Below are 16,827 nucleotides of genomic sequence, written 5' to 3'. Positions count from 1 at the left end.
CAGTGGTCAGGAGATATGTCCTAGAGAAGGCAGGACTTGGGCCTTAAATTAGAGAAAAGAAGTGAGTAGAGGCAAAGACAAAATTGTAATTATGAAATAAAAAAGTAAGATTAGTATCTTTAAAGATAGAGAAAAGATCCCAAGAGATTCCTGGCCATGTGTGGGGCTGAAGTTTGATCAGTACAGATAAACTCAGTGCTGATCTCAAGGCCTTCCTCAGCTGATGACTGGAGCTTGCAAAGCTATTCCTCACTCTTGAGGTTCCAGCTCCACTTAGCACTCCAATATCAGAACCTTGTGACATTTAGCTAAGTCTACAGGACTGGTATACCTGTGGCTAGGAAGGAACTTTAATTCCAATCCATGATCATAGACTGACATCCCATTACCCCCAGCTCTTGTAGCCACAAGAGTCAGGATAACGCCAATCTAATCTCAGTGTAGCAGCATGGACCTATAGAGAGGCAGGTAGCATATTGGATTTCACAAAGAAGTCCCACTTGTGGCTGCATAGGCCACTTTTCAGGCTTTTATTCCCCTGGATGCATTCAGTACCACTGTCTGCCTGCCTTCTCTATAAATAGTTGCAGGTGGTTGCCAATGTCTGCCGTTGTAATGCATCAGACTCCCAGGCTTTGCTGAAGTGCCTGAGGGAAAAGTCTTCCTTGGAGTTGCTGAGCCTTGGCAAGGTGAGGAGGGATGGGAAAATTTGGAGGTGGGTAACTCAGAAGATGGAGTGGCCAAACATTCTATCTCTTTTATTTGTGTTGATTGGAGACTTCGACAAGAGAGGGGTCGGCGATTCATGGCAACATCTGAGCGATGTGGAGTTTAGGACTCTTACAAGTGACTTACGGTGGGACAGGGACATTGCTCAGCCTGGATTGTTGCTTAGACATTGAAGGGAAGGCATCACCCTGGGAAGAGGGTCATACTTGTGCCACATGACCCCAGAAGCTAAAGTCAAGATCAAGAGCTGGGAGTTCTAATTGGAAGTAATTTTTCCTTGTTGTAGCAGAATATTCTAAAATCTCAGTTGCCTGTAAAGGAATGGGCAGAGATGCCCACTGCTGTAGGTATTCAATCGAAGTCTGGCTGGCACTAGAGAATTTCCACCATTAGATGACTAATTGAACTGGATGGATTTTAACGGATCTTCCAGTGTGAGGCTCTTTGCTAGTCCTTGAATGATTAAGATTGTTATTTAATCAGACTCAAATGTTTGTGGCTACTTGGCATGTGTAGAATATCTGCATGCTAGAGTCTATAAAGTGGGTAATAGTGACCCGCCATTGTAAGCTCTTGCATGGCTCCTTCTACCCAATTCCCTAAACAGGAACCTAAGAAGAGAAAACATGATCAGGGCTGGCAAGATAGCAAGCGTTTGCTGCATAAGCCTGATGATCCCAGTTCAATGCCCAGAACCCACCTATGGGTGAAATTAGAGAAAGACTCAATACAGATGTCCTCTGGCCTCCACACAGACACCGTAGTGTGTGCATGCCATACCTTCCCTCATCACACACCCACATACAGATACACACACACACACACACACACACACACACACACACACACACGATTAATAAAAAGGCACAGGAAAAGGTTTGTACCCACTTCCTCCCTCCTGGCTACTCCCCACCCCCCTTTATGCCCAGACATTCTCCAACTTGAGCAGGCATCAGTATCACCTGGAGGTGACCCCAATTAGGCTGCTCTCAGTGTTCTTATTCAGCAGACCTGAGAATTTGTATATCTAATACATTTTCAGATGACATTGATGCTGCTGGTCTATGAACTCCTTTGAGAAATACTGTGCTAGGCTATTATTTTTTCTTTAGTTGATATTATTATTGTTGTTTTATTATTTGGCAGATGAGAAACTATGGCATAGAAAAGTTTAGATTTTCTTTGTCCCTTAAGCAAATGGCAGGACAGGTCAGAAACTAATGCATTTGGCTGGGCCGCTAGTGTTTTGCTTTTCCTCTTTCTGGATGCATTTGGACTTCTGGGGACAGATTTCATAAACAGAAACAACCATTATTTTTTCTCTCTTTATTGCAGAAAACAAAGTCATTCACTAGAGTGATCGATGGTCTTTTCTTGCCTGATGAACCACTAGAACTATTTTCTCAAAAGACATTTAAAGCAGTTCCATCCATGATTGGAGTCAATAACCAAGAGTGTGGCTACATACTGCCCATGGTAAGAATTCTGTCTTTCCTCCCTGCCTCTCCCTCAACAGCAAGGCAACTGTTTGCTTCCATAGATGATTCCCCAGTGATAAGAGGTGGGACCTCTTGCTTTTTCATGCAGCAATAATCTTCCCACTGACTAGAAGAGGGTGTCTTAGCCTGTTCAATGCCATTAAAACGTAACACTTGGTGCTGTGCATTTTAAATTAGAGGGGTTTATTTGGCTTGTGATTCTGGCCAATAGAAAGTAAAAACAGTATGGTGACAGCATTTGTAGATGACTTCACAGCTATGTCACAACATGGTGGAGAAGAAGACAGAGAAAGGGCTACATGCAGAAGGGGTCCTGTAGCTGAAGTTTTCTCCAGTCCTGCCTGGCCCACAGTCAGGACAAAGCTCTCTCACCTGCCAGTCTAGCAGCTGCTTAGACCCAGCCACTCAGACCCAACTGAGTAAACACACAGAGACTTATATTGTTTACAAACTGTATGGCCGTGGCAGGCTTCTTGTTATCTAGTTCTTTTATCTTAAATTAACCCATTTCTATAAATCCATACCTTGCCACATGGCTCGTGGCTAACCAGTATCTTACATGTTGGTACTCATGGCAGTGGCTGGCAGCGTCTCCTGACTCAGGCTTCCTGTTCCCAGAATTCTCTTCTCTGCTTGTCCTGCTTATACTTCCCACCTGGCTATTGGTCAATCAACATTTTATTTATACAGAGCGATAACCACAACAGGGTCCAGCATAAAGAGGTGGCACTACTTCATAACAACTCACCCTCTTGAAATCTAGCCACGCCCTAGGAGAGCTACATTAATCTCTTCAAAGAATGGTGCTCTTTTGACCCATCACTTTTGCCTAGGTCCTACCTCTTAGAGATCTACCAGCACACAATACATTTATAATTGGGTTGAAACTTCCAGCACACAGAACTTTGGCGGGACATACTCAAACACATCTAAACTATAGGCAAGAAGAACTGGGCTCTGGAGGATCAACAGTATGTCTGTCTTGCTCCCCATAAAGATTTATGGCAAAAGAAGTAACTGTATGAAGAGGAGAGAGTTGGATCCATTTGTATTTACTAAAAAACAAACAAGAGCAAAGAAAAATCTACACGTGATTATTTCAAGTAAATACAGTTACTATTTCAGATAGGTTTTGGAAACTTCAATTTTTTTTATACTCGGTTTTGGCCCTGGCATTCTGACTTCTGAGAACAGTTCATGTCTACTGTGGAGTTATGGAATGCAGAGAAATTGTACACATTTTCAGTAGGGGACGCTCACAGGTTCCTGTTTCCTGTCAGGCCACACTCTCCAGGGGCATACAGCAAGTATGCATAATTAAAAGATGCTTTTCAGAGCATGCTCAGAGCAATGTAGAATGCAGTAGGAAGAAATCTTCTTCAGGGATGTCAGAGTATGGTGAGGATGAGCCCCTCTGAGGAGGAATGATTGAACAAAAGCCTGGGTGAGCATGGAAGGAGGTTTTCTGAACTCTGGGATTTAAGAAGCTTTTCATCTGCTTTAGAAGTTTGGAGGAGAGGTCAAATTCATTATGATGGCGGGACTCACTTGTCCAGACCAACCTCTTTGTTTTAAACTGGCAGGGTAAGGGACAGTAAATAAAGAAGTCAGTGACCATAACCGTTGTGATCGGTCCCCAGAGTGCCTTTCACATACCAGGCACATACCACTGAAATGGGAACTTGCCAACAGGCATCATCTCTTCTACTTTATAGTTAAAGAAACTAACTTTCAGAGGATGAGAGTGCTGCTCCTGTCTCCTAGCCAACAAGGAGACAGTGGTGTGTAACTTCTGTGCATTTAGCCCCTGCTTTTCAAGCAACGAGCCCAGATGGCTCACAGAAAATACCCTGCTTCTTTCCACAGAAGGACACCCCTGAGATCCTCCACGGCTCCAACGAATCTGTTGCTCTGAACTTGATACATATTTTCCTGGTAAGCGACTGTGGGTGGTGTGGCTCTCCAGAGAATCCTTCACTTGGCAAAAATCCCTGCTCTGTACAGCAGGATAGAGGTTAAAGTCATCTTGCACTGATTAATTAAACAACTAATTAACTCAGTAGGCTTTTTATTGGTTCACAAACCCTTAGTCACAATCTTAAATCCAAAGAGCTCTTTTTGTAACTCTCATATTTGCCAAATGTGATCTGTGGCCACTAGGCCTTTTCACTTCTATGCATTAATTTTCTTTATTTATGCCATTATTAATATGTTTCTGGGACATATTAATGTAGATTTTTGGGTACTTCCTCCTCTTCTAGAATGTTTCAAATCAGCACATATACTGAATTATCTAAGTATACCTTGAAAAGTTATGAGTTATGAAATATACAGGGGGCTAGAATTCTATATTTACTATGTGGCCATCAGGCTTTGTGTTAAGTTCCAGCATTAACAGTCATGTGCTCATCTATTCATTTGTGAAGCATTTCAAACATTTTAGAAACAAACAGCAGCACCAGGTCTTACTCTAGACACTAAGATGTGAAAATAAATTTATTTCTTTCCTTCCTGCTCCTTCCTTTTATCTTCTTCCTTCTCATAAACATTTATATAGCATAGTCTCAAGGCCATGTTCACTGCTTTTATTGACTCATAGAACATCTGTTTACTGAGACCAAATACTCTAAAACTTCCTCAGGCAATGAGATACAGTGTGGGGTGGACAGACATGATTATGACTGTCACATGAAACAGAACAGATGAGAGCCATGGAATGTGTTGTCCACAGGAGGATCTAGGTAGCTCCTTGCAGGGAGGAAGAATTTCAGGGAGTCAGGAGCGAGGGGAGCATAGGAAGAACTATAGAGACCAGCTGGGAGCTGGGGAATGGGAAGAAATCAGCTGAAGGAGTACTGAAAAAGAGGATCCGTTAAACAGCCACAAGTCAGAGAAGGAGTACGAAATCATGGAAGCCCTGAGGAACAGAGAAGGGTGAAGTGACTGGACTTCCAATTGAAGGTTTCTTTTTTATAGCTGAAGATTGGCCTGACTGGGTTGGCCAGGGGTTAGTCCCTGGGGCTTGGAAGAGGGATGTTTGGTGAGTCTTGACTATCCAATGAAGTGAATTGAGTCTGAAGATGGAGGGATATTCAAGATAAAAATAGAGCAGTGGGATCTCTCTGGCTGTTCAGTAAATGTTCCTGGGAGGTGATTTCCATTGGTCTGGGTCATAGGGGAAGGGAACCTAGAGAAGAAGGGCATTTCAAATGCTGAATGTGTCTTGAGTGCAATCTCAAGGGTGGAAGTAAGTAGGTTTTCCGGGACAACACAAGAGTGAGGGATGAGCTGCAGTGTCTCTAAGAAAGACCTGGTGGCATGCTGGACCTCCTTCACAAATGGCGACTAGTTCTCTGGCCTTGACCCAGAAGCCCCAGAGTCTGCCTTGTGACTGTCTTCTGGTGACTTGCCAGTGACCAAAAGCCTCTCCACCCCTCCGGACACTTCCAGGCCTATAAGGTCTGTCATCTCATGGTCCATGTGGACAGGCTCTTGTACCAAAGCCTGCACCGCTGTAGCCATCTCTGGGCCCGATGAAAACACTCTCAGCCTTCTGAGCTCTGGAAGAGTGAGTCTCAGTGACACTCCCAGAGGAGGTTTATGCAGCTTTGCTGCCAAATTCCACAGAAGTGTGCCCATGGTTGTGCTACCAAAACTAAGACTTATGGTATAACAAATTTCCCAGTGTCATCTAGGCCATTGGACCCTTTTAAGCAGTCACCATGGTGACAGGCCCTTGGATCCTCGGGTGGTTGACCTTCCACAGTCTGCCACTGGTACTCAGGGCAAAGTCAAAGTGAGAAGAGTTGGAGGCATCTGGAGTTGGGTCAAAGAAGGCATCAAATGCCTGATGGAGGCACTCAGCAACAGTGCTCAGCAACCAGCCCATCCAAGGCCCGCTCTCTGCCAGGAAGCATGCTCTTCTTGTCGTCCCATTTTAAAGATTATAGATGAGGAAACTGAGGCTGCAAGACACCCAGTGGCTTAGAGGCAGAGCTTGTCGCAGGAGCAGGGATAGTTTTGTGGATGTGTGGCCAGTGTGTCACACAACACTTCCTAACCTGAAAGGCCCTCCCTTTAGCTTGAGTCTGCTGTCACCATCTGGAAATTCCTAATAACTTCGGAACACAGGACACCAGATTTTCACTTGCACTAAGCACCACCAATGTGTGTACTGTATGTGGCCCAGAGCATGGGGTTTGAATTCAGACTTGTGAAAGAATCACGGTTCCATCCGTTTGGACCAACCATGTACTCTCTCCATGCCTTAGTTTCCAAATCTGTGGAGTTATTTTTAACGCATTCTAAGATTGCTGTGTGTGAAATGAGGTAACACATAGACAGTATTTACAAATTTACTGGCACAGGCTAATGCTTAATTAACAGGTTGGCCATTGTTGTTGACTTGGATTTCCTATGACCATGATATTTTCTTTTCCTCCCTCCCTCCCTCCCTTCCCTCTCTCCCTCCCTCCTTCCCTCCCTCCTCCCCTCCCTCCCTCCCCCCTCCCTCCCTCCTTTCCTCCCTCCCTCTCTCTTTCTCTTCCTGCCCCCCTTTTTTTCTTTTCACAGCATATTCCCACCCAGTATTTACACGTTGTAGCTAAAGAATACTTCCATGGCAAGCACTCCCTGACTGACATTCGAGACACTTTACTGGACTTGTTTGGAGATGTGTTCTTTGTGGTTCCTGGGCTGGTGACAGCTCGCTATCACAGAGGTGAGTCTCATGAACTCCTTTCAAGGTTATAGACAGTGAGGTAGGAGGCCATGGGGGTTCATGTTGTGCACGGAGGAGCCACCCCTGGGTTCCTTCACTGTGAGGCTCTTTTAGGTGTGTCCACGATGGAAGAATGCTATATCTGTCTTTGCAGTTCCAGAACACGGACTACTTTTTTTTTTTAAATGATTTATTTATTTTTATTTATGTGCATTGGTATTTTTGCCTGCATGCATGTCTATGTGAGGGTGTCAGAGCTTCTGGAACTGGAGTTACAGACAGCTGTGTGTTGTCATGGGGGTGCTGAGAATTGAACCCAGGTCCTCTGGGAAAAGCAGCCGGTGCTCTTAACCACTGAGTCATCCCTCCAGCCCTGGACTACTTTTTTTATTCCTTCACTTTCTTCATTTTTTTCTCTGGAGTTGGTTGGTTTTCAAAACATCTTAGCTGTAGGAGTAAGGGGGGAATGGGAGAGAAGAAAACATCAAGGGGGAAGGGATGGAAAGCTAATCTACTCCTTTCCTCCCTCCCTCCCTCCCTCCTTCCTTCCCTCTCTCCCCTCCCTCCCTTCCTCTCTCCCCTCCCCTCCCCCTTCTCTCATTTCCCCTTCCTTTGCTTTTCTTGCAACAAATACTTAGCAATGTGCTCCTTTATGCTTGATTCTCTTCTATTTCCTGGAATTTGGCAGTGAGCAGAAGAGACACCCTGCCTTTGTTCTGGTGAGAAAGACTGGAAAAAAGAAGCAAATGAATTAATATAGACTGTGTTTGATGGTGATAAGTGCAGCGGCATCAAAGAAGGACAGAGGCTGTGGGCCAGGTTGCCGTGGGAGATTATCGCGCCGTTAGTTCTGTTAATGACAGGCAAGATGAGACTCTTGAAATTGGCAACACAGAGGTCACTGGTGACCTTGACAGCAATTTTAATGGAATGATAAGATAGTGGAAGCTTAATTTAAATGGTTCAAAGAAAATGGGGGAAATTGATCTGTAGACTCAACACAGAACAACTTCAAATCTTTTGTAACAGTTTTGTGCAAATTAACAAACTAATTCTAAAATTGACATGAACATACAAGGATGGCCAAATCAATCTTGAGAAAGTATAACAAAATTAGAGGAGATAAAATTCACTTGGTTTTAGGACTTATCATTGAGCTGTGATAACTGAGCAGGCCACACCCCTCACTGAGGAACTACTGGCAGGGGATGATCACAGGGGTAGAGAATCGCTTTTTGTGGATGTTGCCAGTGTTTCAAGGGGTCACCTCACTCATGCACACATGTGCAGCACTAACTGGTTTTAGGAGGTTAGAAAATTAAAAGACATGAAGTTGGGGAAGGGAAGAGGAGAAGTGGGGTAGATACAGTCATATTTCATTATATACATCTATAAAATTCCACAAAGTAAAGAAAAACTTATAAAGGAACGCATACTCCTTTAATTCTAGCACTCCAGAGGGAGAGGCAGGTAGATCTCTGAGTTTGAGGCTAGTCTGGTCTACAGAGACAGTCCCAGGACAGTCAGGGCTACACAGAGAAACACTGTCTGAAAGACAAGCACACAAAATGAATAAATAAATAAATAAATAAATAAATAAATAAATAAATAAATAAATAAATAGTAAGTAAGTAAATAAATAAATAAAGCTGTGTATTGGCTGGAGGGTAGACAAGCCGAATAGTAGAGCATAGTAGAGAGTTCAGAATATGTAGATCCACTCTTCTACTACTAAGAAGTGGAGCTGGAGGCCAATGAGATGACTCAGTGGGTTAAGGTGCTTGCTGCCAAGCCTGAGGACCTGAGTTCAATTCTCAGAGCCCACAGAGTGAAAGGAGAGAAAAAAAAGTACTGATAAATTGTCTTCTGATTTGCACACAAGTTCTCTGGCAGGCAGGTGTGTGAGCACACACACACACCCCACACACACCCCACATGTGAGCTCTCAAATACACACAGAGTTGAACTGAAAGACTGTGAATTCTTTTGTTTTTCTTTTTTTGTTTGTGTGATTGGTGGTTCCAAAGGTTTATGGAAATATCAATAACTTATTACGTCATAAACTGATCACTAATGTACCAGAAAACAGGCTTCAATGGTAACTTAGGACAAATAATACAAACTTTATAAAGGTAATACAGAACACCAGTTAAAAAAGATCAACAGCACCCAAAGAATCAATGAGACACAAAACCCAGGCACTAGTAGGATTAGAGTTCATCACTTCCACACCAGGACTTTTGTTTTTGTTGTTGTTGTTTCTGTTTGGTGTTTTTAAAAAATTATGTTAGACAAAGAAACAAGAATGTATTGCTCACATACAGGAAAAAGAAATGAACAGAAACTGATTTTGAGGAACTCTAAACATTGGAACTATTGAGCAAAAATTTGAAATCAATTCTTTTAAATATGGAATGGCAGGAATGCCAGTCACTGTATCACCACTGCCTCAGTGAAAATCTACTGTTTTAAATATGTTCAAATGTTGAAAGGAAGCCATGAGAATAAATTATCACTAAGTAGTGGCTATAAAGAGAGGATTTATTTAAGAAAACGTGAGAAAACACTGAGCAGAGTGGAAAGAAATTATGTGAAATGAACGAATTACTCAAGGGATCCATTACAGATCTGAGCACATGAAAGACAGAGCAAAGAACTTAGTTATACCATTTGAGACACTCAGTCTGAAAGAGAAAAGAATAACGGAAGATGAACAGAGCATAGGAATCTTGTGGGACAGTTTGATCAACCAAACTTATGTATAATAGGATCCCAAGAAAGACAGGAGAGAAAAAAGAGGAAGGAAGAATAAGTAATGGACAAAATGTCCCAAAGCTGTTGAAAGTCAGGCATCTAAGAATTTCAACAGCCCCCATATAGGAAAAACTCAGATTTCACAATGAGACACATCATATCTAAAGCCAAAGAGAAAGAAAAGAGCTTCATGGACTCTGTAAGAGATCTGAGACTTGTTGTCTAGAAATGAGATTATCATAGGATCTGCCTAAAAAAATGATGGTGATCAGAAAGCATGGAGATGACATACTCAGAGTGCCGTAAGATGAAGTAGCCAAGGCTGCCATCCAAGAATTAGGTATCTGGTAAAACTGTCCTTCAGAAAAGAAGGAGAAATTATGACATTTCCTAGTACACAGGACTTCAGCCCATAGCTAACAAACTTGCCAGAGAAGGAAAAAGAGTTCTTTAAAGATTTTAGGCTGAAACAAAAAGATACAGAAAGCATTTCAAATCTACATGAACAGGTAAACAACACAGTAAAACTAATCATGTAAGTCAATATGGAAGTCATTATTAATTCATTTTTGTTTATAACACCCCATTTCCTAAATGGTTTTAAAGACAATTGTAAATCTGTTAGTAAGATACAGTGTATGGAGATATAAATTTTAGTCTTAACAGTATAAAGTTTTATGCTGTAAAAAGTAAATTAAAATTAATCTGAACTTTATTGTAAGTTAAGATGTGAATTCCAAATATTAAACATTAGCTTAGAAAATAACTAAAAATATGTGGTAAAAGGAGTAAGAGGTGGATCAAAATGATGCACTAGAACATTCCAATACAAAAGAAGGCAGTGGTGGAGCTTTGAGAAGACACAAAACTGATGAAAGAGACATAGAAAACAAACAGCAGAATGGTGGAAATCAGTCCTTCGTGCTCAGTCATTGTATTAAATGTAAATGGACTAATCTCTCAGTAGGCAGATGTAGAGGGATTAAAGAAACTATGACACATGCTGTTTAGAAGAGATCCACTGGAGAACCAAGGATGGACACTGGCTGAAAGAGAAATAGTGGAAAAGATATTCAGTGCAAGCAACCACCAGAAGAGACCTGGGCCTGCTGCATAAGTCAGACAAAATAAATCTGGAGACAGAAAGTATGACAAGACACAAGGAAGGACATTATAAAAGGGCATCTGCACCAGAAAAGCATCAGAATTGAAAACCCATATGCACCTTATGATAGAGCCATAAAATGTATGAAATAAAGGTAACAGAGAAAGCTTGAAGGAATGGTTTTATTATAATAGTTTGAGACCTTAACATGCATTTTCAATGACAGAACAATTATGCAAAATATGAAGAGGGAAATAGAAGATGAGAACAATACTGTAAATCAAACAGACCTAACAATGCATGAAGAACATTACATCCAACAGCCACCAGAGTCCTCATTTTTCTTTTGTACATTTAATATCCTCCAGAATAAACCACATAGTTGCCCACAGAGCAAACCTTAATGTATCTAAAAGAGTGGAATATGACCCCAGAGGAGTCAATCAGAAGTCAACAAGAGGAAATAGGAAAACTCAACAATGTAAAAATTAAACAACATAATTTTTACACTTACAATATTACGGCAAAATGTGTATGACAAAACATTTAGTACTTTAACCATTTTTATGTATCTTCTGTAAGTGAAATAATATAGTATTTGTCCTTTTCTGGTCTAGCTTATTAGCGTAATGCCTGAAGGTTCATCTATTTACTACTATATATCTTATATATCTGAATTTCTTTCTCAGGATGAGGAATATTCTTTGCCTGTCTATACCATGTTTATTTATGACTGTGGTGAATAATGCTGTTTGAATGTGAGTGTATGGATAGCCATTCTTTTACATGCGTATCCGAGGCTGGGTTCCTGGACCACACAATCGTTCTAATTTTTGAAGACCTGCATATTACTTTCTACAGCGGCCATGCCATTTTTCCTTCTCTCCCCGACACACAAGAACTGCAGTCCCCTGCTGCATCAGCACATGCTTCCTGCAGTTGCAGAAGGGATAACTATCACATACGTGTATAAATGGGTGAAGTGTCATCTAATGATGGTGTTGATTTGTGTTTCTCTAATGATTAGACAAGTTAGGAGTGTTTCCAGATTCTTTTCAGACAATTCAAAATTAACTTTAAAACTAACATAAAATAATGGATCATATGATGAGATTTCATACGTATATATCATTGATCCTCCCTCCCACGTACCCCCCATCTGTTGCTTGTCCCCGTCCTTTCCTTAAACAACTTTTCTTCTGCCCCCTCTATCTCCTTTTCCTTTCTCTCTTTTGATCTCCCTCCACATGTATGTGTGTATATATATGTATACACATACATGTATATATAAATATGTATAAATACCACATGTAAGAGAAAATGTGAAATATTTTCCAAACATTTTCACATCCCATAGCAAAATGCCTGTGCAAACACTTTGTTCTTTTTCCCTTGAACTGAGAGTTACTTATTCGTCTCAAGGATTCTTTATATATTACACAAATTAATTCATTTTTTGGACATAATTTGCAAGTATTTGCAAGACATTCTGTGGGTTGGTGTCTTGCTCTGTTGATAACGTTCAACAATTGAATACCAATTCTAAGTCTTCATGCATATTGTTTCACTTACATTATCTTTGTTAATTGTGTGTTTTGTGTTGTACCTTAGATACCATTTCCAAACAAATACAGTGGGGGAAAAAAGGTTTATTTTTGTTGTTTTTAAAGTGTGTGTGTTGTTGATGGACATGCTCTGTGTGGAGAGTTCATGACTGTGCATAGATTTGCAAAAGCTCTTCAAATTCTATATTTGAAAAGGTACTTTTTATTATCTGTAGAAAGATAATAGAAAGAGAAGGAATGAAATAAGCAGAAAGCAGATATATTGTGGTGTCTTGTTGCAAGAAATGCTGAGAAATGAGCCAATAATTGAAGGAAAAATTGAGACCAAGAATATGTTTATGTGTGTGCTATGTATGTGTGTGCATTGTTACAGAGAAAGGACCTGTGTAGAAGAGAAGACGGTTTTGGTTGCATGTGTGTGGATTCTTTTGGAAGTGGGGAATTACTCTGTGTGCCTCCAGACATCTGAACCAGGATCAATGGGAGGAAGTTACAAGTGTATCTGGGCTCAGCATGAAGGGGCTTTTCTTTTAGTCAGTAGAATTCTTTCCTTCTCAGGGTGTGCACAGGGTTGTAACATCTTTGTCACTAGGGATAAGAAGACTGCCATAGAGAGGAATTCCAGCCTCAAGGAAGGAAGGAAGGAAGGAAGGAAGGAAGGAAGGAAGGAAGGAAGGAAGGAAGGAAGAAAAGAATGAAGGAAGGAAGGGAAGGAGGAAGGGAGAAAAGGCAGGCAATCAGGCTGATTTATGTGGCCTCTGAGTATACACCTCAGGGTCTGTAAATTTTAACTTGCAAGGTAGGGATGCAGGGCCACACCTTATTTGCATACATGCCTGATGTTTTCTGTTTTTTTTTTTTTTTTCTTAGATGCTGGTGTACCTGTCTATTTTTATGAGTTTCAGCACCGACCCCAGTGCTTTGAAAACACGAGGCCAGCCTTTGTGAAAGCTGACCACACGGATGAAATCCGCTTTGTCTTTGGAGGCCCTTTTTTAAAGGGTGATGTTGCCATGTTTCGTAAGTAGCTAGCTGTGGGCTCCTTCTGCAGGAACATGGAATGTGGGATGGGGTGAGAAGATTCAGTTCCCCACTGCTTACATAAAGGCTCTGCTCAGCCCATCACTATACAAGAGAGTTAATCACCTGAGTAGTTTACAAGCACACACACACACACACACACACACACACACACACACACACACTGAAAAGTTACAAGCAAATCACACATAGGAAATACCACTAAAACATTTGGTTTAAAATACTATGAAATGGAGGTTCTTAACTAATTCAGCATGGCCTTTGACAGAAGCTAGAGCTGTTATTGAGAGTGTTTGTGGACTGTGGTTTACCCGTTTTATTTATCTATCCATCCTTGTCTTAGAGATAATGAGGTAGATGCTGCTAAGGTTTTTATGAGGATGAAACTAAACAGTTGCCATAAAGCAAACCATGAGTGCTTAAGACATGCTTTTACTCAGCAGAGAGCTCACACTCTGGGTGAAGAAAGGCCTCTCCAAACTGGAAGCAGTGAACAGCCTTAGTGTTAGGGAGGTAAATGCCTTGAAATCCAGAATCTCTGAATTCTATAGGAAAAGAGCAAGCTAATAAACACTTGAACAACTTATAGAAAAGTAGACGTGTAGGTGGCTTTTAATGCATGTGATTTTAACCCTCAGTTTCAGCTAGAGCAGGAGAACAACAGACTATCCCTGGCTGGTGAATCATTCTTTCTTTCTTTCTTTTTTTTTTTTTAAGATTTATTTATTTATTTATTATGTATACAGTGTTCTGCCTGCACACCAGAAGAGGGCACCAGATCTCATTATAGATGTTTGTGAGCCACCATGTGGGTGCTGGGAATTGAACTTAGGTCCTCTGGAAGAACAGCCAGTGTTCTTAACCTCTGAGCCATCTCTCCAGCCCGAATCATTCTTTCTTAAATCAATCCATGTTTGGAAGAACAGCACATTTTAACTGGTGTATAACAGCAGGTGTGGGAAACAGACAATTTCATATATTAGAAGAAGGCCATAAGTATTTACAGTGTGTACAGTCCTTAGCCTGGCTCTTCTGTGTGCAGTTTTGAGTAATTATATCCACATGTGCAAAAACATATGTGTGCATGAAAACATTGCCTTTTCAAAAAAAACTATTTTGTGTAAATATCCATCACTAGAATATTGGATACTCATACTATGCTAAACACAACTTAAATGCAATTGCACGTACATATGTTTGAATACATATATTATGATTTTATAGAACAATAATTGGCATATTTACAGCTGAGCATGTAGAACTTACAGATACGATTTCCAGATACAACCTCTATAGAAAGATTAGGATGCAGAACACGTGCCCACGCATGAGCAAATGTGTGGAGAGGGGTTGGCCTGCACACGGTGCAAGTGGAGCCTATCTTCCTGAACATATCCAAGACCTTAGAAACAGTGCTTGCCTTTGAGCTGGCAGTTAAGTACCTACAGGGAAGTGATGAGATTTACCTGTCCTGTCCTGTGCTAGGTATTGCAAGTGAGGCAGAAGTGATTTGGGGGTTTGCAGAGGCTATAAGCAAATGGCATTGTTTCACAGATGGATCGTAGCATCTTTGGAATTGGTTGTTGTTAGGGACATCTTGGAATCAATCTTTAGCAGATAGCAGTGGTTGGCTGTAGTTAATGAGAGAGAGAGAGAGAGAATCCCAAGAATCCTGTAGCCAAATGAGAATGGCTAGAGAGAGGGCCAGTGAGGAAGGTATGTTCAGCTTGCATTGTTTTGGAAGCCAGGATTCCTTGGGTGGTGCATCAGCTGCATGTGGGAGCCAGGACTTATCTGTAAGGATTCAGTGAGGGGCCAAGGTATGACAGCCTCAGTGAGTGGGAGGAGCCTCAGGCCCGGGTGAAGTGGATAAGCAGCTGGATTTGTGTTCATCTGCAGAGGAAGCCACTGAGGAAGAGAAGTTGCTAAGCAGGAAGATGATGAAGTACTGGGCTAACTTTGCCAGGACCGGGTGAGTGAATCAGCTGGCCTCCTCGCAGTGGGGTGTTTGAGGATGACTACCTCACCAGAGTCTGCTTTCACTTTCAGGGATCCTAATGGGGATGGCCTGCCTCTGTGGCCAGTCTACGATCAGAATGAGCAGTACCTGATGCTGGATTTGAACATTAGTGTCGGACAGAGACTGAAAGATCAGAGAGTGGAATTTTGGACAGATACTTTCCCCCTGATCATGTCTACTTCAGAAACACTGCTCAGACCTGCTTCCTCCTTAATCCTCTTTTCTCTACCTCTGCCTTTCCTTTTCTATGTTGCCCTTTAGAAGTCATCATGGTGTGGTTCTGAATTTCCTGCTTTTAAGTTTCTCCCTCAACCATTACCCTCATTCTCCATTGAGCTGCTTTCTGTGGGGATTTCTGTCCACTAATCTGCTTTAGCTGGTGTTTTATGGGCTTAGGGATGAACCTCATGAAATTCTTTTCAACATCAAAAAATTCAATTTGTCTTGGAAGGTAATGAGATTTTCTCAATGAGTCTGGAGGAGGGCTGGCCCATTACTTGTCATGTAATGATCCTGTTACTCATATGAAATAAAATCAGAATGCAAAATATATGCAAAGTATATAACAGAATTTAATTTGTGTTGATAAATCCCCTCCCTTCCCCACACCAGCACAGATACCTTCCCCCGATCATGTATTGAGTTCAGATGTTGAATAAAATGCAAGTCCCATAACCTCAGAGCAGTAGAGCTTTTAGTGGAAGCCAAGTCCTGGGCACCTCTTGGTTTGAGCTGAGTCTTAGTGAGACATGTGGGGAAGGGGACATGCAGGAAAGTGTTCTCTGATGTCATCTAAGGTCCAGGGAAGTGAAGGTCTAAAACCAGAGAGCAAAGGTCAGGCTAGGAATGAGGAGAAACGAGGCTTTGCTGATGGGGTAATGATGATTCCACAATTCACAAAGCTGCGCTGAGTGTATCGTATATAGCAGACATGTCCCCAAGGGGTACCGTAGTGAGCAAATGGTATGTAAGCAGGTACTGGGAAAGATCTACACCTCTGATACCCTGTGGTATAAGTTTGCTGAGTGCTACTCAGGAGGGGCAAGCTGTTTTAAGATTTAGCAGAGGGAGATCTTGATTTAGATTGAAGCTGTAGGCCTTCTCTGGAGAACTCATATTTACACTAGAAAGGATGGAATCGACTTAGCCACCTGATAGGTTGGGTGGGTGTGTTCTACTTACCAATACTGACAAAACTAAGGTGACAGTCTTACTTTTTATATCCACACTGTACCTGTATAATTTGCTGGAGTTGTTGTTGTGACTGTTTCAGGGTCACACACGAGGCACAAAGAGTGAGTGGGTTTCTGAGATGCCAGTAACTCCGAGTTTACCTGGCTCAGACATCTCCAACTGACAGACTGACTCTGATGACCCAGAAATGTCTTCTTCAG

At 41.7% G+C, this 16,827-nt stretch overlaps 1 protein-coding gene across 1 annotated transcript in view; it reads left to right on the top strand.

Annotated features, from left to right (window-relative positions):
• The window catches only part of Ces5a (carboxylesterase 5A), a 28,350-nt gene extending 12,625 nt beyond the window's left edge, over positions 1–15,725 (top strand). The window contains exons 7-13 of the mRNA XM_059264556.1: positions 585–689; positions 2,065–2,205; positions 4,095–4,163; positions 6,801–6,948; positions 13,243–13,392; positions 15,313–15,385; positions 15,463–15,725. Of these exons, the coding sequence (XP_059120539.1) occupies positions 585–689; positions 2,065–2,205; positions 4,095–4,163; positions 6,801–6,948; positions 13,243–13,392; positions 15,313–15,385; positions 15,463–15,694 (918 nt within the window). The 3' untranslated portion in view covers positions 15,695–15,725. The remainder of the gene's footprint in view (positions 1–584; positions 690–2,064; positions 2,206–4,094; positions 4,164–6,800; positions 6,949–13,242; positions 13,393–15,312; positions 15,386–15,462) is intronic.
• The last annotated feature ends 1,102 nt before the right edge of the window (positions 15,726–16,827 follow it).

This window comes from Peromyscus eremicus, chromosome 5, assembly GCF_949786415.1.
Source record: "Peromyscus eremicus chromosome 5, PerEre_H2_v1, whole genome shotgun sequence".
NCBI lineage: Eukaryota > Metazoa > Chordata > Mammalia > Rodentia > Cricetidae > Peromyscus > Peromyscus eremicus.
The sequence above is the reverse complement of the archived record's forward strand: the minus strand, read 5'-3'. Positions and strand labels throughout refer to the sequence as shown.